General features: G+C 38.7%; 2 protein-coding genes across 2 annotated transcripts; both read left to right on the top strand.

Annotated features, from left to right (window-relative positions):
- Positions 1-1,480: 1,480 nt before the first annotated feature.
- On the top strand, positions 1,481-15,570 carry LOC592068 (protein SpAN; the record flags this gene model as incomplete). The annotated part of the gene is made up of 8 exons (XM_030998515.1): positions 1,481-1,653; positions 3,830-4,184; positions 9,025-9,160; positions 10,050-10,119; positions 10,873-11,073; positions 12,338-12,587; positions 14,741-14,841; positions 15,298-15,570. Coding segments are annotated over exons 1-8 (1,482 nt in total), but the record flags the coding sequence as incomplete, so codon positions are not given.
- Positions 15,571-15,575: 5 nt separating this feature from the next.
- LOC753218 (cell wall protein IFF6) lies at positions 15,576-19,195 on the top strand. The gene is made up of 3 exons (XM_030999767.1): positions 15,576-16,520; positions 17,155-17,493; positions 17,910-19,195. The coding sequence occupies exons 1-3, from the start codon at positions 15,622-15,624 to the stop codon at positions 18,640-18,642; spliced, it is 1,971 nt and encodes a 656-aa protein (XP_030855627.1). The 5' UTR covers positions 15,576-15,621; the 3' UTR covers positions 18,643-19,195.
- The last annotated feature ends 8,226 nt before the right edge of the window (positions 19,196-27,421 follow it).

Raw genomic sequence — 27,421 nt, 5'->3', positions numbered from 1 at the left:
GATTGAAGGAGAAACAAAGACATACATAACGAAAGAGAAGAGGATAGATTGAAGGAAAAACAAGGAAATACATGACGAAAGAGAAGAGGATATAGATTTAGGAAAAACAAATTAGGACATAATTACGAAAGAGAAGAGGATAGATTGAAGGAAAAACAGAGAAATACATGACGAAAGAGAAGAGGATAGATTTAAAGTAGCTGGCTCTTCAATTAATTAGGGCTTCAAACACCTACAATCAGGGACGGTGACTTATTTTCATGACCGGGGGACGAAATGCGAGGGACGAGGGAACATATTGAGCAAGAGGGGTCAGTGGCGTAATGAGCAAAAACGTTGGGAAGGGGGAGAGTGTGGGGGCTAAAGTATTTACGATCAGGTAGAGCAAAGCGAGCGAAGCAAGTGGAGCGTAAATTGGAGTGGGGTCCAGTGGCAAAGCCCCGGCGGGAGTAAAGGGCGGAGCTCCATGAAGCTCAGAAGTTTTAGGCCTTTAATTACAGTTAGATGAGCAGTCCGGATTACAACTGTTTAAACAATCGAGGATATTGGATGTTTTTGGTTTGCATTAACTGGCAGTTTTAACATTTGAATATGATTTGTATGATAGAAATTTGCCATACACATTATCAGATTATTGTAGGATTGTACTTATGAAACAAGAGGGGAATAAAATGCAATGCTACCCTTGCCAATTTGTAGGACGACACAAGGTAAATTCACTATTTCTTTTGTTGGACCGAAGCTTTGGAATAGCTTGATCGGAAGATTAGAGAACAAAAAACAAGATATTCATTTCGTAATACCCTCACAATTTATTTGATGAACAAATAAATGTTATGTTATGTTAGCAGTTAGAAATTTTTGTATTTTTAATGTATACAATATAATTGTTAGAACTAGTATAATACTATATTAATGAAGAGATACACTATCGATATATAGTGAAAACCGATGTCGACTAGCACTTGCGCTAACTTTTGGTTTTCTTTTAGCAACAACTTGAACTTTTGTATAAACGTGTTTCATGTAAGCGCTTTTGCAGTAATTCATTGTTTTGTACATTATGTACAGTTTGTATTTTATTGTTTTGCCTTGCACAATTTGTTTTATGATGTACATACATTTTGTTGTTGTTAATAAACTTCAAACTTCATACATGCAACACAATGACACCAACGAATTTTTTTAATTTTTTAATTCTGGACTTTCAGGTTGAAATGGAACAGTTTACCTTTAATTGTAATACATTATGATGAAAACCACATCACTAACCATGACCGTAACGTGAACCTTTATATTTGATAAAACAGTAATTCTTTAATTAAACGAATTGAACCGACTTTAATTATCAAACATGTTACCTGCGTGCATACTTTATTTACCCAGACGTCTATGTTTGCAGGTGTTGTGCATCATTTCTGAACACCATGCAGAAGCCAGGGAGAGAATCAAACGTACAAAAAGGAGAATGTCGGGAGAAACTGGTATTCGGAGGAGCAGACGGCGTTGTGGAGGAACAAGAATACGACGGCGAAGTCGACGCTGACTTCGATAAAGATGTTGAAGACACATAATACGATGATTATAATTGCTGTACTCCTGATCGTTTCTTTTCTGAGCTCGTCCGTGAACGGTAGACCATTATCAGATGACGTGAGTAGGCCTACCCATTTTATTAGAAGTGTCATTCACATTTGGGGGTTTGATCTCGACCCGTTCATATTCATTGTCTTTATGAATAGAATAAATTGGATATATAAAAGAAAATCAACCTTAACAGCAAATTACTATAAAAGGAAGCGGGAAAATTAAAGAAGCAAACAAGTTAAAATTAAGAAAGTCAAGAATTTAGGAAAGTTGTGAACAAGAATTTCTAATTGGCTGAATCGGTAATGTCACTGTGATGCAGTGCCGTCATTTTTTCCCAACACACAAAATGACTAAAATATCATTGTTTTCTTCGAAAGGCATGACTCAGTAAGATATTTTTGTTAGAGGACTCCAAAAATTATATCTTGATTAGTGCTCCGAAGTATAATGCACTTTTTTGTTTAGGATTAAGTTTTTTTTCTAACGCTTGATCGCCTTGCTCTCTGTTAGTGGTACCAGATGCTATTTTCTGGTCCCATTTATCCTTTCAATGTCAAACATTCACATTTGATTGTTATATTGATGTACTTTTTGTTTGGATAATAACACTTCTAACTCAAACTCAAACTCAATTCATAATAATAATAATAATAATAATAATAATAATAGTGGCTACTTGTATAGCGCACAGGTCCACCTTTCGGTGCTCATGGCGCTTAGAGAAAAGGACATGTAACAGACATAAGAAAGAAAAACAACAATAAACCGAAAAACAAAATTGGCTCCTAGACATGGTAAAATAAAATATTACAATATTTACAACGAAAGAAACAAATAAGTTTTCAGTTTTAATTTGAATGTTTCTGTTGACGACAGTTGGCGTATTTGTAGAGGGAGCTTATTCCAGAGTATCTAACGATTTCGCGCCCAAATACAGGATGGAGTTTAAGGCTTTTAAGGGGTTGTTGTTGTTTTTATTTCCGTATAATAAAATCAGATACAAATACATATAAAATAATCATACAGAGAAAAAGGGACCGTATACGGCTGGTAGCCCATATTCAGCTGCAACATAATTGTTGCTGCTGGTCCTCCATGGGGCCAGTTTACAATATGCAAAATATACATAATATTACAAATTAACAAAATAAATAATTACAAAGTATCAGTCGAAAACATAATACAAATACTTAAAGGAAAAGAAGAAAAGAAAAAACAAACAAACAAACAAACAAACAAATCAATCAGGGATTTTCTTTTGAAAAATTATTTAACGTTGCCATGTGAATCATATTGAATTCAGTTTCATTAGCTTTTATTTGAATATTGCGCCCCAAATACAGGACATAGCGTATAAAATAGAATTTAATTGGTTGCCTGTCTAACTGCATCGACACCATTTTTTGTTTTGTTATATGTTTATTCCTCCTTTGAGGGAGAAAAAGGAAAGCGCTTATCAATTTTTAGAATGCGAAACTCTACCGCTTGATTGCTCATTTCCATTGTCAAGAGGAGGCACGATAGTTTAGTCGGTAGAGCAGTGGTCTCGTAATCCGGTGAGCGGCCCGGGTTCGAAACCAAGTCGATGCGCTAGTGCCCTTTGGTAAGGCATTAGTCCTCATTTCCAGGTCCCTCGGAGACGACCTAAAGCCGTCGACCGTCTGGTTGCTTACTTACAAGCATTTATGCTTTCTTAGCAGTCAGGTAAAAAATAACCACCACCACCAAAATGCATTAATTGCGGTCTTAGGGTTAAATTTGCTCCCTCTCCCTAAAGAAGGATTTATTTATTTATTTATTTATTATTTTTTTTTTTTTTATTTTTTTTTTATTTATTTTTTTTTTATTTTTTAATTTAATTTTTTTTTTTTGGGGGGGGAGGGGGGGGGGGGGGAGAGGAGCACAATTGTGTTTATTTTCCCGTGCGCCATAATCCCTAGATAAGCAACTGCAAATGGGTGTGTAGTTTCGTAGATCTATACCTAATTATGTGCAGTGATGTTCAGTGCAATATGATTTCGCTCATGACTTGGTCAACTGGTAAGATTGTTCAACTGATGATAATACACAACAAAAATTTATCAAATTCAAAATGTTAATCCATTTCGAAAATAGAATACCTCGGGGCAGTTCCAGTCCCAGCGCAATTGCTTTACCACTACTCAATAGCATCTATAAGATATGAATCAAATGTATTCAGATGTTCAGGTTGTAGGCCTTCGTTTCCATTCGGCCTTAGGTTAAAGACTTGGATCCGATGGCACCCGGTGGGATTGCCGACGATCATGGGTCGTTGGTCAAGCGGAAAGCCAGAAATACGATTCTGAAGGGACCACACTATGACCTGATCTTGATCCCGGCTCAGGTTAGAATCGTGGATCCGATGTTACCAGGTGCTAATCCTGATGAGGAACCATCCACAGACGAGCTCCAAGGTGACATGAAGCTTACCCCTCTACAACGGGAAAATCTACTTGGGAAACCAGCGCCCGACGATCACCAAGGACCAAGGCGAGTGAAGAGAAAAGCCACAGCTGACCTGGCGAAAAGATGGCTCCAAAACACAGTCCCATACGTAATTGAAGAATCAGCCAGTAAGTGATTTGAAGAATGTTTTACTTTGACAGAATCACATTAAAACATTTGTTGCATTTGTAGTAGAAAAAAGTTTTGAATTCTATAAGGAAATCCAGACAATTCCGAGCCACTGCACTTTAATAAAGGGATCGTTTAACAATGTTAAATCTGAGATACACGGCCCTACATGTTATCAGTGTCTGTGATATGGTGTAATATTGAAGCCCTAAACAAAAATGCGCTTCAAAATGATCAAGAAGTGCCTCAAAAAAGTAAAAAAATCTTTGAGTGACCGGTTTTACCATACTCATTTTCCCCAAAAGATTGTAGTGTTATGAAAACCGTTCGGCGAACGGTTTTCAAAATTTGTAATTCCAATCATTAATGTCTTGATAATCAGACAGGCAATCGGCTTGTAAAAGTCGTGGAGTTCCTGACTGACCTAAAGGTTTATAATTACCATTGCAGCATGAGCTAAATCAAGGATTATTTCTAACGGATCTAAGACAAATTTACCGGATCCCTTTAATGGTTATTTGGATATTGATGCATTAGTTTAGCCTTGAATCTTTGCCATAACAAAGTATTTTTTCTTCTTCAAACAGACTGAATGTCTTTGAAACCTACATGCCACAGTGATACATACTCTTTAAAACAATTGCACATGAAATCTCGTTTGATCAACTAACTCAACCACTGGTGATTACTGTGTTCATAGCTATGCAAGTACAAGGTGGAAAAGAACTTCCTGAATACGGACAATAAAATCTCCAAACGAGGACTGAGGAATAAACTTAATTATCGTTATAAGATCGTGATATTTAATGAGCAAACAAATTGTTCCCATTATACCCAAGCATGTCCTTCCCAAGGTTGTATGAGAATAATGTCAAAGTAATAGGCCAAGATGAATAAATATAAAAAATGTTAGTATGTCACAAACAAAAGTAGTGAAGCTGTGCAATTAAACCATAAATGGTCCGCATCCAATCCCTTTAGCCATGAAACTGGTGCATGTGGCCAAGGGACTGATTCGTGTTTAACGAAGTGAACACTTAGACCACGGATAAAGCTCTATTGTTAAACCATGGACCTACTTCTTAGAAGGTCCACGGTTAAACTCGGCTTTACACCAGGTAAAAACCCAGCGTCGGGTTTATATTTATACGGGCACGAGGGGCCTTCCATCGCTATTAACTTTGAAAGGTCGACTTTAAGTTGTTAATGCCACTGGTTGCTCTGGTTGCTTTCACCATTGGTCTCTCAATTATGATATTTACATTATATTTTTTCCTCAAATAATAATAATAATTACAGTGCTTATATAGCGCCTAACACTAATTATGTTGTCAGAAGTCTCTAAGCGCTCTACAATAATGCAGCATAATTACTATCAACGAATGTAAATTCTGTAGATTTGTGACCACGATGTATACGTCCCTTGAGAAACTAATGCCAGGAATGGTTAGAGGCAAGGCTCAAAATACACGGGGGCGGTGGGCGATTCGCCCCCGTGAGCTACATAATCGCCCTCGTGGAATCATATATAGATGAGGATTAATAATATTTATGCCACCGCTTGTGAAATAGAGCAAACCGGTTGAAAAAGACCAAACCGACCGATTCTTGGCAATCTCGGATAATGTAAATTTCTAATCGGGTCGTTGTCGGTCTCGCCTCTATAAATGAGGATTAATATAGTATTAATGACTGCTTTGAGAGAAATAGTTGTTTTTATACGCTCAAGGGAAGGTTAGAATTGTGCTTTTACCCGAGGCGTGCCGAGGGCAATAGCCCAATTGTAACCTTCCCGAGAGCGTATAAAAACAACTATTTCTCGAATATTAAAGCAGTCATTAATACTTTTATATGCCGAAAAAAAAACACTAAAAAATAAAAAAAATAAAAAATAAAAAAACTTTTGTCGAAGATGGGATTCGATCTCTTGCGTACAAAAGGTGATGTAACTAAAATCACCGCCTTAAACCGCTCGGTTATAGCGCTCTGTTACCATACATAGCAGTTTTTTTTCTTATATATACATTCAAATGGATTGAAAACGGCTTCGCGTGGTGGATGCTTCGCGGCTGCTCTATTAAACAGGCCCTTCTTTTACTTTTGCATTGCATATTGGCACGAATTTAGATCAAGATGTATCGGCAGATGTTGTTTTTTTGTTTTTGGAAGTTTATTTTCGTCTTCATGTCAACAATGCAAGATAAAATTGTCGGTAAGATCGATCGAGATTCAATTGTATTGAAATTACCGACCAATTCTTCGCACACGTACGGTATCCTCGATCGCTCAGACCATTTTTTAACATGTAAACCTATGGGGTAACCATGGAGACTGAACTATTTTCCCAATAACCATGGTTAATGGGATTATAGAACTGTTTTAACCATGGTTACTGGGAATTTTACAGAAATAGTTGAAGTTTATGAATGCAATTTCGACCAATCAGATGGCTGGATTTCTTAAGTGAGGTATATAATACTATTTATGCCACCGCTTGTGGGATATTATCGAGCAAACCGGTAGAAAAAGAAGACCGCGCCAGGATGCATGATTTTGCAAGCGCTGAGTTCATCCCATACAAAAACACTTACGTTGTATCTTACTGATAGCATATGAAAAAACGCTTTTTTATCTATTTAGAGGAGCGATGTAATTTGTATACTACAAGACATTTAAAACTTTTTTAATATCTAAGATGGCTGCAAAATAGCAACTTTTTAATCCAAGGTGTGACGATTTCGCCATGGGAAGTAGATTAACTTTCATCAATTTGATGTGTCATGCTTTGCAAAATAACCTTAAGTTAGAACATCCGGAGTGTAACCAAACCTCTCTTCTTACTAACCTTGATCATCTTTGACCCCTCCGTGAAGAAGAAAAAATGTCGCGGTTCCGCCACTCTGCTTTTAATATTAAATTCTGAAATCAATATATATAACGAAGATAAACCAATAACAATCTATAGTCATTTGGAACGTCAGAATCAATCAATCTGATTTTTTTTACATTGCAAAACTGTTGTGTACATATTTGATTTATCTTACACGACATTTTTATAATTAAATACAATTTACACGAGACAATTTTGTTAGATAAACATAGATCGATTTGACAAATCGATTTTAGTTGTAAAAGAGAAATATACTATAAATTCATAACAGCTGCAAAGTGTGTTATATTTTAATTTAATTTAACCTAACAGCACCTGACCGGATTGCGACTTTTGTTTAACCTAACCCAGCTATCCTATATATAGCGCTGCATTTGATTGGCTCAAAAGAAACCAATTATCATGCGCCAGTCATAAATATTCATAACATGCACGCGAACAGAATCTGATGCGATAATTGATCAAATAATGAGATATCATACATCAATTACAAGTGCAAAGCTATGTTTGCTTAAAATGAATGACATCGCGAGAAAATTGGGAGGCTTGCCATAAACGAATGACTATACCCAGGTCGAAAATTGTCCATAATCATTGAGACATAGTTTTTACTGGATAGTCCCGAATCTGGCCAATTTAATTTTGATCTCCACCACTCCGTACCAATGCAAATATTCATATGTAAACAAATAATAGGTTAGGTTTAAAAAAGTAGCGACCTGGGCTGCGTCTCACGAAACCGTCATAAGAACAAGTTCAGCGACATCCCATTGAAATGCGTGTATTAAGTTTAACATGCGTTTCAATGGGATGTGGCTGAACTTGTACTTCTGACGGTTTCTTGAGACGCAGCCCGGGTTACTAAATTTCCCTTAAGTTTTAGGGCTCCTAAAAATGTGCACGATATTGGTCTTAAGTAAACGCCTTCTAGCTATGTTAGTTGTCTACAGGCGCGTACGTATTTTTTATGTGTGTATTTTGGAGGAACCCCCCCCCCCCCCCTTTTTGGTAATTTGTTTTTGTTTTTGTTGTTTTTAAATAATTTTTTTTTTTTTTTTTTAATACTTATGGCTGACCTAAAAAAGTTGACCTTACCCCCCCCCCCTCCTCCAATAGAGCAAAATGTCAAATTTTTAAAATTTCGAGACAAAAAAAAGAGAAAAAAAATGTCCTCTTACCCCCCCCCCCCCCCCCCTTGAAAAAAATCCTGCGTACGCGCCTGGTTGTCTGTCTGTCCTAATTCCTTTGAAAGCAGGCGTCTAAGTTTACAGTGTAAAGAAATATTACAACCAATATGAAGAGTATGCACATGATGATGAAATTATTGATAAGAATTACAATAATAATGGTTGTTTGCGCAAACAGCACGATTCTCAGCTGAAAATAACGAAACGCGCAGCAAACACAAAAGTTCCATCTTTATTATAGCTATACGCATTCAGGGAAAACCCGAGGCAAATAAGAGAAATTTAAATTAAACAATTCTTGAAATGCTATCATTCACTTTAAAAAAAATATCTAAATCTACTTTTAAAATGAAATGCGCGCACACATGGGAATCTTTGTCATTGCAACGTCATAATGACATGAACGTCTTTCTTTGGGAACATGACATTGTTCTTTTCTATTTATTCCTGGAATTTCGGGCATACGTACTCTTTACAACTTGAGGAAAAATATCGGATCAAGCTTTAGAAGAACATGTTAGGTGCGCAGATATTAGGCTCCCCTTCATACTTTTAAGGCCGGCAAAACTGCAGCGTTTTTTTGTACAAATGAAGACTTTAAGTTAATAAATGCCCATCACATTTCTGTATCTTATAACGGAGCTCAGTTAATACGCGCGAGACCTATGCTGAACGCAGTTGCCATTCATTTACACGCACAAATAGAACCGTGGCGGTTTACCGTGTCATATCTAAACGATCCTTAATGATTCATTATCACAGGTAACTCCTCCTCTGTAATTCTTCAAGCGATGGAACACTGGGAAGAACAAACCTGCGTGAAGTTCGTACCATACACACAGACAGTGGCCGAAGAGCTTCAAGATGACCAGTATCTATCTTTCTTCCTAGGCTCTAGGTAAGTATTGTATCTGTGGGTCATGCACCGGTCGAGTCCCGCCACGGCACTAGCACTACTGTCCTTTGGCAAGACAGACTGCAATCCCTCCAAAATTCCAGTGAAAGCCTTCCTAGTATACTTTCACACCGAGAATGTCCTCTATTACGCCTATATTACGCTCTATTCACCTCACCTAGCATTATTTTTAAGTGAACCCTTTTATGGACAGGTAGCCGTCCAGAAAAGGGTCCACTTCAAAATTATGCTACTTGTTTAGCGGGCCCTCCATGGAATTTCGCCACAATATATTGAAGACTCACTACACCCTTACAATTCAAATCGTACCTTAAGATCTGGAAGTGATAATTTGCTGCAAATTCCCCGTACCCATCATTCATGTGGACAATGCTTTTTCGCATGCAGCAGCCAAATTATGGAATAAGCTTCCCCCATCACATCGCTGTATTGCAACACGCTCTACCCTTAAAGATCGTCTTAAGACTTACCTATTTAAGTGCTTAGAAAATAGTATTTAGCGCTATACAAATGTGAATATTATTATTATTATCATCATTATTATCTTGACAATAACCAATGTGCATTGTTAGTTATCTTGGATTTAAAACCATGATGAGAATTCAATAAAAGTCTCTGAGGAATGACATTTTAAAGTGTTCCAAACGCCACGGCACTTGCGTTACCCCGCCCCCCCCTTAGTTTGAAGGTCGTTAACAAAGCCAACACCACTTGCAGGGAATCTATGTTTCGCTGAGGTAGTGTATAGGTTCATTTCATCATAATATCCCCACCTTACTGCTCGAATATCGTCACACTTTATATAAAATGAAAATATGTAATTCAAGTACTTTACCATCATAACAACTTCTGTCTTTTATTTCTTCAATAGCTGTTGGTCGTATATTGGCAAAGTAACGACAGTACCCCAGAAACTTAGTATTGGACCTAAATGCAGCACTGTAAGTCTTATAAATTGTATTTTTTTTCTCCATTTTTTGCATCATGGTTTATCGCGATCGCAAAAACTTTCGAGAAATCAACTCAATGAAAATGTCCGTTTCTTCTTGTATATCCGGCAGCAATCATATTCGGATCGTATAGTGTAGTGTTTGGAAATTTAAATGGGTATTGGACAAGGCTATTGAAACTACTTTAGTTTGATTTTTCCAAAGTCTTGGCGATCCTGATAAATATTTAATTGTATGACTGATGTTGCATGTGCATCCAAAATTTACAACAAAGGGTATTTAAAAATTATCATTAAAACAAATCTGGTGCTTCAAAAAGTCAAAAGCAAGCTTGTCCTGATGTCTGAAACCTGAAAATGGTGAAAATAGGATGAACAAGATTGAGAGTACGGCTCATCTAACCTCACTCTAAGTCTCCCCTACTTGTAAAGGTAGTAACTGAAAGACTTTATCAAAAGTCAAATTTCTGTCTTGGTATAGTTGTTCATTCACTTGAGTCTCAATCCGAGAGTTAAAAGTTCGAATCCCAGCCCGAAACTAATGTGTTTTGGCAAGACACTAATCCGGTATTGCAACTCTCCATCCACGTGTAAATTGGTACCTGGCAAGTGCTGGGGTGATAGTTATTGCAGGCCCTCGGGAAGAACAGCATTAATGCTGATGAGGCTTCCCTGGGTAAAATATTATTACTACTATTATAACTCTAAAATTATTTTTGCTGTGTCATTCCTAAACAAAAAAAAGTTTGGTACAATAACCCACGAGATTGGGCACGCCATCGGGTTTTTCCATGAGCAAACGCGACCTGACCGAGATGAATACGTGGTCGTTCACGAGGAGAACATCCTAAGTGAAGAACTGGGGAACTACATCAAGCGAACCTATGATGATGTCATAACAGATGTTCCTTATGACGTGAAATCCATCATGCATTACCGCGCTTACGTAAGTACCTATGAATTTGAATATCTTCATTTCGGGGGCAGTGGAGCGTCTGATGGAGGGGGGGGGGGGGGAGGGGCTCCAACAATAAAGAGCAAGATGTAATAAATTTGGCACCTACTTTTCCGAAACAAACAAGGGCACTTCTGCGGGTACTTGAAAAAAGTGTGTGGGTAGCACGTACTGCGCCCCAGCCAACCACCCCCTCCCGGGCCGGAGAGCGGCCTCTGTTTACATCTAGAAATTACCCTTTCAGATACTTTTAAAGCATGATACAGAGAAGGTTAAATTCTTTGAAAGATGAAAAATAATTTATAAGCATCCTCTTTTTATTTTCATAATTATGTCATGTATTGGAGAATAACTTGATCGGAATGCATTCCCAAAAGGTTTGTTTTCAAATTTCCTCTCGACTTGTGCTCACATTTCAAATGAAATTAACAGTTTGATAATTAGTGTTATATTCCACATACTAAGAATCTTGCTCTACGATTGGTCAAAAGTAAATCACGTGATGAAAGATAGTTCGCCCATTATTGATGGGAGAAGCAAAAAGTTCGTTACACTGTGTAGATAGTACTACTATCTACACAGTGCAACGCACTTTCACTGAAGATAGAGGTACTATCTACACAGGGCAACGCACTTTCACTGAAGATTATCCGAAAGCGCACTAAAAACAGGCGTAATTAAAGGCGCATTACCAATGAGCGCAATTAAAACAAGCACATGCGCGCACCGTACCCTCAATGGGGTTGGGTTAAACTGATTAACTTTTTGGTGTGAATTTGGGCATGATGTCTTTTATGTAGATGCATACACGTCCTTTTCTTTTTGTAGTTATATTGTATTAGATGTGGAATATAAAGCAAATAATCACCTTATGGTTTCAGGCGATGGCAAACTATCACCTCGTCGATCAGAATGTATACGCTACCTTTCCTCAGCTTCGCTTCGGAAAGATAGCTACATCCAGATCGCCTCGGAAGTGATAGTTTGTCCCATCACCTTCACCAACGGTAATTATTTGCTTACTATTAATTAAACTTGGAATGGTGACCTTTTGTTCTTTGTTAGGTATCTATAGACCTACATGTCTGAAAGTATAATGTATATCTTTGGAAGTTGATTAAAGAAAACGATTAATAAATATATATCTCATCTCTCTAAATTATTGAATAAACATGTTGATGAACCTTGATAATAATTAAAATGTACAAATATATATCTCTTTTTTCTCATCACCACATCCCTGCCCTATGGACAGAGTTATGCTAATGACACGTCCAAACCAACGATAACAACGGTCAACCCACTGGACATCAAGTATATAGGGCAGCGAACAGCTATCAGTTTTCGCGATGTCAAAACCGCCAATATGATATACAATTGTAGCTCAGGTTGCCCGTCTCTAGATTGTTCTAATGAGGGCTATGTGGGACCTAACTGCACATGTGTGTGCACCGAAGAGTTCACAGGCGCACAGTGCCTGGACACCAACCCAGATTACGAACCACGTAAGTTTATAATCCATGTCTGCCACTATGCCTTTGACTAGACATAATATTCAAATAAAAAATAAAAAAATGGCAGGGGCGGAGTAGAATCAGAGAAGGAAGAGAAAGATTAGGAAGGGAGGGGCAAAGAGAGACAAATGTAACAGATAATTTGAGACGAGATAAACCATTACAGAGAGTAAGAGACAAAGAGGTAGGGAGGGGGCCTTGAAGGCCTGAAGGAAAAAAAAACCCTTCGTTCATCTCAATGTCCTTTCTTGATCACTGACATTCTGGTATTGTGTAAATAGTTTCATATATGTGTTGTGTAGGTACCGTTACATTCCAAACAGATTGAATTTGAATTTGAATTTTAATTTATTAACAACAACACATCACAATAATGACAGTACATATGAACAATGATACAATGCAAAGAATAATACTGATACATGTATACATAACATAAGAGTAATGTCGATTGAACAGTAATGGTTTTAAAACGATATTTTTTAGACATACATCTGCATACTATTAAATGTACAACAGATATATACGTAAATATGTATATTACTATGTTTAGGTGAAGTTGTTAATGTGAACTAGAAGTTTACAAGTGCTAGTCGAGCCTAGTTCCATTCTTTGGCAAGATTTTTTTCTGTTAATTTGTTTTTACATATGAATGCAAAACTTGTTTGTTTTGTATTTACATATATACAACAAAATAATACAATATCATGTAACTTTTTTTTCTTTACTAAAATGAAAAAATAAAAATAAAAAAGCTTAAGCATTAAAGCATTATAATGAAAGAAGACAAATCTTTGAAGAAATAAAATCATCAATGTGTTCATAAAAATGAAAAGGATGTATTAATAAAAAATAATCATACACATGTACGTACATGCACAAATCCTGTAAAAGCTTAAGGCCGCTATAATCGTTAACAAGGAAGTGTATACGTATATAAAAGGAAGACAAGTAATATAAAAGTAAAAACGAAGGGGGTGGGATTGAGCCCAAGTCATTTACATAGAAGGTAGGTGGAAAGATGTCTCCGAAAAGATAACCTTGATGTTTTTAATATTAAATTTCATCTGGCAGATCATTCCACAGCTTTGTTCCTACAAACGAAATACAAAATTGCCCCTGCGTTGTCTTACATTTTGGTTGATAAAGTAAACCACTTTCTTTTCTCCTAGTTGCATATCTGTGCTGTAACATCTGACAATAATCCACTAAAGAGTGTGGTAAAAAACCTTTTACCAAATCATACATAAATGTTGATACAAGAAGTTCATGAAGTTGAAAAATATTTAAAATGTTTAGACTTTGAAAAAGAGCTTTGGAGTCTGTTCTAAGTGGACTGAATGTAATTGCTCTCATTGCCATTTTTTGACTTAAATATATACAATTTAGATTACTTTTGTAAGTGCTCCCCCATACTTCTACTCCATAAGAGAGGTGAGGCTGTATAAAAGCCTTATATAATAACACAAGTATATTCTTGGGAACAAAATGTCTCAGTTTAAACAGAATACCTACTTTCTTTCTTATGCATTTGTTTATTGTCTGAATATGTTCTTTCCATGAAAGGTGACAATCAATTTCAATTCCTACAAATGATGCAACAGATACCTCTTTAATATCTGATCTTGATATTCTTACAGATCCCTTTTTGTCTATTGATCTACCTTTGGATTTCATAATCATATAGTTTGTTTTCTGTACGTTAATTGTGACTTCATTTGCATTACACCATTCCTGCACCTTCATTAAATTTTCACTTACAATTTCTAAATCAATTTCTTTTTGTCTAGGATTAAAAGTATGAAAAAGATTTGAGTCATCAGCAAATAATCTGAAATTAACCATTATCATCAAAGGGAATATAACTACTGTTTGAAGACAGAAGGGAGTTAACTCATATTAATTTGCACAGAATTAACGCTCTCTGGCTCAAAATAGACGATAATATATACGCTTTTGAACAACATTTTAGGATTTTTTCTTTTCTTTTCGTTCTTCTTTTCTCTTTACATGTCTTGTAATCTTACCATGTAGGGTATTGTACTGTCAATAATCCGCGTTTTTTCATTTTCCTCTTTGAAAGACCTAGCTCTACATTTCATTTATTTTTTTATGCCAGAGAACCCCATGTTTATGTTTTACAGCATGCGAGTACGTGCTGACAACAGCTTCCGGATCGATCGAATCACCCAACTTCGGAAACGGAGACTACCCCTTAACTACTTTCTGCATGTATCATATCAAGGTATGAAGTTGCATCCTATAAATGGTATCATGCCTTTGCTCCTATCTTTATTGTTGTAGACTTTAAAGGCCCACTGCACTACTTGTAGCTACTTGCGCCCTCTATATAACAAACAATGACTAATCGGTGACCATTGGTCCCCCATGATCCTCTTTTTCTTATGTTAACTGAGAGCTGAGTTGATGAGATAACCACCTGTCCAGTGACCTTGCAGGGCAGTCTAATCCCTCCTATAAACTACGGCAGATAAGCTTTAAAGAAAAAAGTCTACGAATCGAGTACTATCCGCACATCGGCGTAACAGCGCGCCTTTCCGATTGAGTAAAACGCTACATGTATTTATCAAATAATTCAAATTTTTAAATGAGAGCAATGAAATGATTTTCTTTAAATAGAATATAATAATATAAGTTTAATCATAAAACTGTGCCTCATGTCTATTTTCTCCTTTTATAGCCCGATGTTATTTTGCCGAACATGAGAATCACTCTCACATTTGACGCATTCTCGCTCGAAGTGTCCGATAGCTGCGAGTGGGATTACGTCCGTGTCTTCAACGACCAACTCACCTACGGAGGACAAACATTTTGTGGATCCACCGTACCATCACCTATAACATCTGTTGGTTCAGAAATGGTGGTCTGGTTTCGATCAGACTCTTACAATAACATGCCAGGATTCAGAGCCAACTACAGTATAGAACTTGAGTCATCATCAACAAACGGACCTTCTACGAATCTTCCAGCCACAACACTAAGTACAGGATCTATTGTAACAACAATGCCTGTGACCACTTCCAAAGCCCCAATCACGTCTCCTGCCACTGTAACTACAACCACTCGTATCACCAGTGAACCTACAACAAAACCAGCTGTCACCACAACTGCTCGTGTCACCACTAAACCTACAACAAAACCAGCTGTCGCCACAACTGCTCGTGTCACCACTGAACCTACAACAGAAGCAGTTGTCACCACAACTGCTCGTGTCACCACTGAACCTACAACAGAACCAGTTGTCACCACAACTGCTCGTGTCAGCACTGAACCTACAACAGAACCAGCTGTCACCACAACCGCTCGTGTCACCACTGAACCTACAATAGAACCAGTTGTCACTACAACCACTCGTGTCACCACTGAACCTACAACAGAACCAGCTGTCACCACAACTGCTCGTGTCACCACTGAACCTACAACAGAACCAGTTGTTACTACAACCGCTCGTGTCACCACTGAACCTACAATAGAACCAGTTGTCACCACTGAACCTACAACCGAACCAGTTGTCACTACAACCGCTCGTGTCACCACTGAACCTACAACACAACCAGCTGTCACCACAACTGCTCGTGTCACCACTGAACCTACAACAGAACCAGTTGTCACTACAACCGCTCGTGTCACCACTGAACCTACACCCAGTCTCCCTCCGAACGAATGCTTGGCCACCTACACCAGACTCTCAGGCCATTTCAACTCACCAAACTATCCAGGAAGGTATCCTAACAATCAGAAATGTACCTACACCATCAATGTTCCCGTTGGAAAAAGGATCGTGTTGGAGTTCGAAGACTTCGAGATTGAAAGCGATGAAAACGATTTCTATAATATACCCACCTGTTGCAATTACGATTACGTTGCTGTCCATCTCGGAAATGACATTCGCATGCCGATGAAGTAAGTGAAGTTCTTTAAACAGATATCCCTTTCCTTTTTAAATTTGTTCAGATGTGTACGCTGTGCATGAAAAAATAGCCATATATTGCCTTTTCAACCATGTGCAGACTTCAAAACTCAAATTTCTATCATTCCCCTTTTTAGTTACATTTGGTTATTGGGTACATGCCAATATAACATTCAGAGAATTTTATTGTGGAAAGTGGCAAACAAAAAAATAGTAATATTTAGAGACTGTTACTGTTTCGTCCATCTGTAATCACAGGTTGTGTTCACATTGTGTCTTTTCGGATACTTTCAAATCCATATTAGTATTTGATAACAAATCCCATGCATTAATTTCAACAGCTAAGGTATTCTATCTTTACGCTGCTATACCATTCCGAAATGGGATTATACAGAGCGTATCAGGACAATTGCCCCCGGAAAACTACCCCCGGAAAATTACCCCACGAGGAATTATTAGTTTTCCGGAGGTGATTGCCCAAAGGGTAATTGTCCTAGAACCATACAGAGTTTGCTGATATTAATTAAATGAGATTAGCTTTCAAACGGGCAGATATTTGATGTAGCTATTTTTTATATATCAAATCCATCAGTAATGAACCCTTGATGATTGCACTTTCCTTCACAGACTGTGTGGTAACAAACAGCCAGAAAACTCGCTGGTATCTCTTGCCAACACCATGACACTGGAGTTCATCACCGATAGTACCGTAAAAGAACGTGGTTTCTCTGCTTCCTACTACACTGTAGATGACCCCCAATCAGCCGAAGGGGAGGTCCAAGTTATTACCTCCCCTAATTGGCCCGATGTATGTCCAGGAATGCTACATGATACCTTTTCCCTAGAGGTGGAGGAAAACTACAGAATAGAGCTTACCTTCCAGGCTTTCGACTTGATAGATGATGTCACCTGTTCGAAGGACTCCCTCAAGGTTGATATTGGCAAAGGAATCGCTGTCCCTCTCGTGTAAGTATACTGATACATCGTTTAATTACAAAAGGGAATCTGTAAATACATTTGAAATGAATTAATCATTATTTTCTTTCATCAGAATTGCATTTCGAAATTGATAGAATACAATGTTATTCTAACACAAAGAATTATTCACCAATTATCATTTAAGAAACGTATTATATTCACATCTCATTATGCTCTAAAAATAATAATTTAAGAGCAACATTTACTTTTAAGACAGATTAGATGCTTGTTTTATGAGAATGGCATTTTCATGAGATCACACAGACCTTTAGATTAGTGTGTTAATTTGATTATGTTAATGAATACCAGTAAATTATTTTAACTGTTAAAAATATATTTCTCGTCACATTGACGGGCCTTCGTTCCTTCATATTGATAATTTTTTATTTCCTTTTAATTTTCAGTCTGTGTGGCAATAGTTTGCCTGCGGGTACAGTCGTTTCCCTAGATAATACTATGGACTTGACGTTGGTCACTGACACTTATTCCAGATGGACCAGGCTGGGGTTCTCAGCTTCATATCGAGCTGTACCAGAGGAAACTTTTGAATCACCAGACACAGACGTAGGAGTAGAACGGGTCGATGAAGATAGCAGCGATGAAGATAGCAGCGATGGTGACAATGGAAATAGCAACGTGAATGGCAATGGAAATGGCAATGTTAATGGCAACGGTAATGGCAACGGTAATGGCAACGGTAATGGCAACGGTAATGGCAACGGTAATGGCAACGGCAATGGCAACGGTAATGGCAACGGTAATGGTAGAGGTAATGGCAACGGTAATGGCAATGGTAATGGTAATGGCAATGGTAATGGCAGAGTGAATGGCAATGGAAATTGGAATGGAAACGGGAATGAGTATTGGAACGGGAATGACTATTGGAACGGGAATGAGAATGGGAATGGGAATGGAAATTGGTATGATAATTGGAATGGAGAAGGATACGGGCAAGAAAACGGAAATGGAAACGGGGATGGATACGGAAATGGAAACGACAATGGATACGGAAACTGGAACGGCAATGGATATGGTAATGGCAACGGTAATGGCAATGGCAACGGGAATGGATATGGCAACGGGAATGGATATGGAAACGTCGGATGGTCAAGCGAACATGGTCGACAATGGAAATAGCATTGTGGACTTCACTGGATCAACTATCGGGAACGGAAGGCATGGAAATGGGAATAGAAAGTTGGGAATGGCCATCAACGATAAAAGGAATAGATGGAAACGACAAATGAACATAATTAGCATGGCACAGTGAGAATTTTAATCTTTAGTCCTTCATAGTCCAGCAAGTAACTTCTATGTCTGTCATATAGTTTTCTCCTCCATTAAAGTACATTATGGCAGAACGAAATATCTATTACAGCTAAAATGTATTGATTATGTAATAATCAGATCATAACAACAACTTAATACGCAATGTAAAAGCAGTTTTAACCAAGGGAACTAATCTTTTAAACATAATCTTGAGTAGTTGAGTTCTGGAAATGACGGTACAATCCTCTTTACAGAATCAAACGATAATTTTAAACACTAAATATCCGCTGCTTTGTCACTTACTTTATCTTTCTATGTTTGCTTATGGTACTAACTGAGGCATTATCGTGCATGGAAGATGTAAACTAATTTACAAATTTTATGTGTTATGTATGTACCTTGTATTGGACTTACTTCTATTAAAGATTCACGACAATCATAAAACTAAGTATACCTTTAGCTTTTTGTTTTTTCATTTTAAGTACATTTTCACGGTTTATTACAATCATATTCATGGGATGACATCTTGAGTTTACTTTAATAATTATGAAGGTTTAAGAGCCTGTCCCGAAATATCACGTTGGCCAATTACTTAAGTCGTCTAACACTCCACGTCCCGAGGTTTGTTTTAGCCAATCTACCCCTGCACCAACTATTCGAAAAGGAATATGAATGACAATTGCGAAAACGAAAAAAAATTGACCAAAAATTCCGTTGGAAAAGGGGTTGGGTCAGTTTGTTCTCATTCAAGCCCATATATCAAATCAAGTTCGAGGAAACAAGTGCAGAGGGGCCGAGTAGTAAGGACTTGGGCACTTTGGTTTGATACAGAATTGGGAATCTAATTCATTTTATAGTCGAACAAAGCTACAAGAAGACAGAGAAAAGCTTTACAAATCGGAAGTTGTCGACCTAAAAAATTGCTATCGACTTGATGACATGATCTGTACGCATATTCACAATGATGTTGCATTCATTTAGCAAGGCTCATCGCCTAAGCTATATAAGTGAACCGGTCGGGTTCACATGTTATGTCATCACCGTATAAAATTCGACAAATTTGACCTCTGTTGACCCGTAATATAGAGGGGTGTGGAAAATGAGGTTTTAATTTGCTTTAGTGCAATAATGAAAGGGTAAATACTTTTTATTTGTAATCTACATACATTCGGTTTTCCATTTATATCGAGCTTTACTTTCATCGGATAGGGTCTTTAACAATAACCTGAATTTTGTTGAAGGGGAAATTTTGCATAGGCCGGGACCAATCATATTCGAGGGATGAACTTGTGAACTTCCTACTCTCATACCCCTTTCACATACACGGATTTTCGTTACGAGTCTTTACGGATCGCCAACTCGTAGTCAATCGCAAGCATCCGTATTACTCGCTGGTATCCGTAAATAGCTCGTCACAACTCGCAACAACTCGCAGATACGCGTAAGGATCCGTGAAAGGAGAGGCGAATGTTATGACATGTCAAAAATCTTTTTACGATTGTCCACGGATTTATTTTTTCGTAAATAGCTCGTAGCGATCCGTAAGTATCATACACAGCTCGCAACAACACGTAACCATCCGTAAACTGCTCGCAGGAATCCGTAAAGGACTCGTAACAATTTTTTAAACGATATTCTACGGTTAGTTTACGATTTGTTTACGGATTGTTTAAGCCCCAGTCCCATATAAAGCCGGACCAGCACGGACGAGCACGGACCACTCCGGACCATCCCGGACCATGGTCTGGGGTGATCCGGGATGGTCCGGGATGTTTTGTTCAAAAAAGTGTGATGCTTTTAAGCTACAGTCCCATATACGTCCCGGACCGTCCCGGACCATCCCGGACCCCATCCGGGGTGATCCGGGATTCGGTCCGTGTTGACACCGTGTTGGCACCGGGGTGGTCCTGGGTGGTCCTGGATGGTCCTGGATGGTCCTGGATGGTCCTGAGCGGTCAATAACTCACTCCCGGACTGCCACGGATCAACACGGACCGCCCCGGCGCCACTACGGATGACCCCGGACCCAGCACGGTGTCTACACGGATCACCCCGGATCAAACTATTGTCCCGGACCGTCCCGGACCACCCCGGCAGTTTTTGACAGTCAAAAACATCCGGGGTCGACTCCCGGACCGCCCAGGACCATCCAGGACCATCCAGGACCATCCAGGACCATCCAGGACCACCCCGGTGCCAACACGGTGTCAACACGGACCGAATCCCGGATCACCCCGGATGGGGTCCGGGATGGTCCGGGACGGTCCGGGACGTATATGGGACTGTAGCTTTACGGACTATTACGAGCACTTTACGTGTAGTTATGAGTGTTTTGTAGAGCGCTTAGAGACTTCTGATAAAGTAAGTGTTAGGCGCTATATAAGCACTGTAATTATTATTATTATATACGAATACTTTACGTATTCTTACGTATTGTTTACGATTTGGGAAAAAGTATAAAAGCTGCAAACCCTAAAGCCCCAGTCCCATATAAAGCCGGACCAGCACGGACGAGCACGGACCACTCCGGACCATCCCGGACCATGGTCTGGGGTGATCCGGGATGGTCCGGGATGTTTTGTTCAAAAAAGTGTGATGCTTTTAAGCTACAGTCCCATATACGTCCCGGACCGTCCCGGACCATCCCGGACCCCATCCGGGGTGATCCGGGATTCGGTCCGTGTTGACACCGTGTTGGCACCGGGGTGGTCCTGGATGGTCCTGGATGGTCCTGGGCGATCAATAACTCACTCCCGGACTGCCACGGATCAACACGGACCGCCCCGGCGCCACTACGGATGACCCCGGACCCAGCACGGTGGCTACACGGATCACCCCGGATCAAACTATTGTCCCGGACCGTCCCGGACCACCCCGGCAGTTTTTGACCGTCAAAAACATCCGGGGTCGACTCCCGGACCGCCCAGGACCATCCAGGACCATCCAGAACCATCCAGGACCACCCAGGACCACCCCGGTGCCAACACGGTGTCAACACGGACCGAATCCCGGATCACCCCGGATGGGGTCCGGGATGGTCCGGGACGGTCCGGGACGTATATGGGACTGTAGCTTAAGGACTCATAACTAAACTCGTAACTATTCGTAACAACACGTAAACAGGTCGTAAATTGCCCGTAATTTGACCGTAATTATCTGTGACAACTTGTAACAACTCATGGAATTTTGCTGTAAATACATCGTAATAAATCGTAATAATCCGTAATATACCGTAAACAGCTCGTAATAACTTGTAACAACTCTTAAATAGGTCATAAAAGTGGCCAAATCGTAAGGATCCGTGAAAGATCCGTGAATTTGCAGGATCCATATGGACGCGTTAGAAAAATCCGTGTATGTGAAGGGGGTATTAAGCAGGGCTCCCACTTAGCTGAGTTGGAACTTCGAGTTGTGGCGAGCTGGCGCGATCTTATGGCAAGCCGTTTTATTATTAATTGATATCAATAAATCAATTCTTGTTATCAAGAAAGAATTTTATGTTGTAAAGCAATGGTAATTCTTGATATCAAGAATTCGATTTCGTGATATAAGGAATTCGATTTCCTGATATCAAGAATTGAATTCTTGATATCAAGAAATATGTTTTAATGATAAAACGGCTTGCCATACGATCGCGCCAGCTCGCAACAACTCGAGGATCCAATTCGGCTAAGTGGGAGCCCTGCTTTAGTCGCTCAAGGGGCACGTATTCTTGAAGAACTAGAAAAACAACACAGTGAATCATTATTTATTCTCATCCGAATGATTTTATTCCTCCGTGACGAGTCAAACTGCTATTTGCAAATGCTGCTTAGTTGCGTAGTGTGAGCCCATCCATTGAGGGGCACTGGATGATTGGGAGGGGCATCTTTCTTCCTTGGAAAATATAATGCGAATTTATAAGGCTACCAATAAGTGCAAGGGTGGGGAGGTGGTCCAGGCGTTTAAAATCTTTTCTCATCCTTTTTCCGTTATCCCTTTCTCTCTTTAATAAGCGCCTTTTCTTTATTTTTTATTTTATTTTTCAACACTGGATTGGGGAGGGGGGACCACATGTCTCCTTGCCCACCGCTACACCACCAGAACGGCTCATCTATGTGAGGCATTTGGCAGGTTAAGTTACAAAGAGCAAACATTGAGCTGCACAGAAGAACAAAATATATTGAAGATGTTTGTGAATATCAAATAGATCCATATAGATCAAACATAATTATCCTAGGACATGTGCGTTCAGACTTTTATGGGCGTCATATCTCGTTCAGACATCAACTCTTCAGTTTCTGATAATATAATAATGAAGATGGGAAAAAAACATTCATATAGCTACTACAGCGCCTGGGGTACACGGTAAAGTTTTAGTGTCATTTCGGCCCATTTACATGACAGTAATATATGCAAATAGAAAATGATCATTTTTTTCCCCGAATAATTCTTACCTAATTATTTGGCGTTCCCAAAAATCTCTGGTGGCTGCAACAGAGGCGGCGGAGCGACTTCCAAAGTGGGGGGGGGGGGCATCAACAAAAAGGGCATTTTCTGAAAAAAGGGCACCTTCAAAGGGAAATCTCAAAGCGAAAAAAATACATTTTTTTTAGACATTGGTATATACCCCTATTGTGATTACAGATCTCTTGGGGCTAGCAAAAAAATAAGTGCATAGATATTTTCCTTACGTCTAGCCCGACATAAGCTTATCAGGGATGGTTTCAATATTTGTTTCTTTTTCTTTTTACACATCATAACAAATATTGCTTCAGTATCATACTTTGCAGTTGGGTGTGATGGTCTGAAAATTATAAAGATTTGTCAGGTCGCGGTGCGAAAAATTACATCTTATAAAGAGGAAAAACCTAATCCTGAAGGGGTTACAAGCACATTCTCATAACGGAAGACTGACAAGACCTTTGATAAGTTACAAAATTAAAACATCTATAACTACGAGCGAACTTTGGGGGGGGGGGGTTGCTCTTAGTCGGTTCCATATTAGAAAGGAAAAAGGGCACATATCATTGATAAAAAGGTAATTATCAGAGGTGAAGAGGGGCACTTATCGCATCTGAAAAGGGGCAATGACCATACATGAAAAGAGGCACTTATGAGAATTAAAAAGGGGCACTAATGATAAAGGGAAATGTGCATTTGTTGAAAGAAAAGGGGTATCGATCAGATTTTAATAGGAGGTGAAAGGGGGCTTTTATAAGAAGGGGGAAGACGCTCTCATTGAAAAGAAAAAGAGGCAATGTTAAAATAAACGGGGCACTAGTCAAAGATGAAAAGGGGTAATTATAAAAAGGGGAAGGGGCACTTATAAGAAGGAAAAGAGCATTAATAAGAAAAAAAAAGGGGAAGTTTCAAAATAAAAGGGGCATTTATAAGAGATGTGAAGAGCACTTATCAGGAGGGGAATGGGCCCTTGTCAAAGTAAAACGAATTGAATAGGGTCATTTACAAGAGATGAAAAGGGGCATTTATGAGAAGGGAAAGGGGCTCTTATTAAAAAAGAAAGGAGGAACATGTGAAAATAAAAGGTGCGCTTATCCGAGATAAAAAAGGGGGAGTTTTAAAAGGGGAGGGGCCATTTTTTACAAAGGAAAAAGGGAACTTTTCAAAGCAAAAAATCAAACCTCTCATATTTTAATAGGAGAATTATCAGAGGTGAGAGGGGCGCTTATCAAAAGTGAAAAGGGGCGCTCCTCTTACCTCAAAAGGTGAACTTACTAGAGATTTAAAAAAAGGCACTTATTGCAAAGGAAAATGGGAACTTGTCAAAGGAAAAGGGGTACGTGTCTAAAAAAAGGGGCACTTATCAGAGGTGGAAAGGGGAAGGGACAATTAAAAAAAATAATAGAAGCACTTGTCAAAGTAAAGGGAGAACTTTTTCTATGTAAAAAGGGGCACTTACAAAGTTAAAATGGCATTTTCCTATGTATAAAAGGGGCACTTTTGGGGTACTTTATCAAGGGGAAAATCGTATCGGGCTATTTTGCCCCTTCCCGAAAATAACGGGATTCAGATGCTACAGGGGTACGTACGTGTGTATTTATTCGCTCATTTGAATCATGAACTGTAGGCTGCTAAGGACCAGTGTATGAAAGTCAATACGTTTGCTCCACAAAACCCACACAATCTCATGGGCAAAGAATCCTACCATTGTTTACATGATCAAATCCATCATATTAATTCTATTTGCACTATCAGTCTATTGTCAGTTTTTCGGAGATAATAATGCTGTCGAAAATTTACTTTTTCTGTTTTAATTGTATTTCTTTTATTTAAACATAATGCAATATAATATAGTCTATGGTATACCAAAGATAAAAGGGCAGGGGTAAATTTTGCTTCACATATCAGGATAATTATATACAGCGCATCGTTGACTTTATGTTGACAGACTGATCCTAATCTTTTCTGTCCCCCATTTTCTTTCATCTCTTCTATTCTCCAATATTATCATAGTTTTGACGTGAAGGAGTGTACACAGGATATGTTTTGTAGAACTCACGCTTTATTTGCTCCATGCCCATTACGTCATACGTGCACTAACTGGGTTATGTCTCGATTGTCTTTGGTTCACATAGTCTGTGTTAAAAAAAGCGAGTCATACCGTATGCGGAAGTGTGCGACATAGAAGTGAATGCCTTAAGAAAATACAGGAGGCTGGAATGGTCTAAAAAATTACTTACCACACAATTTATTGGCGGTTGTGTGTTGGTCTACTCTTTGATGTGCCATTCAATCGTCTAGAGTCGTATCATGTGTCGCGTTTTCGGGTGATTTGTTATTGCTCCCCAGAGTCCAGAGTCCAGACGGAGTGAGATAGTTGACAACACATATCAGAAAACTAATTTCAACCAACCCCCGCCCCCGCCCTTAATACACACACACCACAAGCGCGGGGCGCACACAAATATAGGTATCGGACGCGCCATAACATAGGTGTGGCACAATATTGCCGCGTTCACAGCCATCGTAGGGCCTTCTACACGGGAAGCAGAATATATTTACATATCAGAGAATTGTTTGACATGAATGGGTTCATTAATAAGGGACTCTCACATTCACTAACTTAATACAAAGTATAAAATGAACTTAGTTCATAAGAAGAATGGGGTTGAACCAGAGGTGTCGACCCGTAGAATGAATGGAGGCCCATATTTATGTAACATTGACCCACATTCACTGTCAACGTCATCTCTAAATCTATAACAAAGTTGATAGAAACAACACTCTCGTTCTGTACATATTTACCCAGACGGCTGTATGAATGCGTTTTGCACCACCGCAGTTTTCAAGTTTGTCTATGTTTCTTCTTTATCAATAAGCTTACAGCGTCTTTAAATACTCATGTTCCCCTCACCACCCACCGGAGATCAAACTATAAAAAGATCCCAATTCATCCTTGGATTACAAAATCGCTTTTAAGATCTATCAACCGCAAGAATAACTTGTATTATAAATATATTACAAAACCAAGTGACGAATCTCGCTCTAAGTACACATTATATAAAAACACCCTTACCACTTTATTACGTATTTCAAAAAAAGAATACTATACTTCACAACTCAATTTGTACAAAAATGATATGAAGAATACATGGAAAATCATTAATGGTGTATTAAATAAGAAGAAAAAAGGATCAGCAATAACAAAAATCAAAACCAATAATACTATCACCGATGATGCTGATACAATCGCTGAAAATTTTAACTCGTACTTTTCACAAGTGGGTAACAAACTGGCACAACAAGTGCCACAGAGTACCAAATCATTTAACGATTTTCTTGTCAACCCTAACCAAAATTCCATCTTTTTTAATCCTACAAACACTCGAGAAATTATAAACATTGTTAACAATCTTCTGATTAAGAAGAGCGCCGGGTTTGACTGTATTCCCAACTTCTTATTAAAGAAAATTATCAGAGCTGTTGTTCATCCCTTGGTGCATATCTTTAATATTTCACTTCATACAGGTCGGGTACCTAATCAAATGAAAATCGCCAAGGTCATACCCCTCTTTAAGAAAGGTGATAATCAACTCGTTACTAACTATCGTCCCATATCCTTACTTACCTCGTTATCTAAAGTTCTTGAGAAACTTGTTTTTACAAGAACAACCACGTTTTTTAAAAAATACAATATTTTCTCACACTTCCAATTTGGTTTCCGTGAAAATCATAGCACCTCGCATGCAATTTTGTCTTTTATGAAAACAGTTACCACTTCCACTGATAAAGGTTTGCATACTGTAGGTATATTCCTGGACTTCTCCAAGGCCTTCGACACTATAAACCATGAAATTCTTCTTCACAAACTTTCTCACTATGGTATTAGAGGGAAGGCCTTGGAGTGGTTCAGGAGTTACCTTACAGATAGGACTCAATTTGTATCGGTTAACAACTGTAATTCTTCTACACTTCCTATTACCTGTGGTGTACCGCAGGGTAGCCTACTCGGCCCCCTTCTTTTTATTACCTATATTAATGACATTCAAAAATCTTCAAATTTATTATCATTTATACTTTTTGCAGATGACTCCAACATTTTCTTTTCTCATGAGAATGCGAACCAACTACTTAGAACTGTAAACTCTGAACTAAAAAATGTAACTGACTGGATCAAGGCTAATAAACTATCACTTAATCTGCA

This window comes from Strongylocentrotus purpuratus, unplaced genomic scaffold (assembly GCF_000002235.5).
Source record: "Strongylocentrotus purpuratus isolate Spur 01 unplaced genomic scaffold, Spur_5.0 spur5_scaffold_5, whole genome shotgun sequence".
NCBI lineage: Eukaryota > Metazoa > Echinodermata > Echinoidea > Camarodonta > Strongylocentrotidae > Strongylocentrotus > Strongylocentrotus purpuratus.
Note: the sequence above shows the minus strand (reverse complement) of the source record. Positions and strands in the feature narration are given on the sequence as shown.

Bases quoted from the DNA above. Each gene is read 5' to 3' on its own strand.
- LOC753218 (XM_030999767.1), top strand. From the start codon at position 15,622: ATGCCTGTGACCACTTCCAAAGCCCCAATCACGTCTCCTGCCACTGTA. The intron at 16,521-17,154 runs GTAAGTGAAGTT...TTTCCTTCACAG, and splicing joins GACATTCGCATGCCGATGAA to ACTGTGTGGTAACAAACAGC. The intron at 17,494-17,909 runs GTAAGTATACTG...TTTAATTTTCAG, and splicing joins GGAATCGCTGTCCCTCTCGT to TCTGTGTGGCAATAGTTTGC.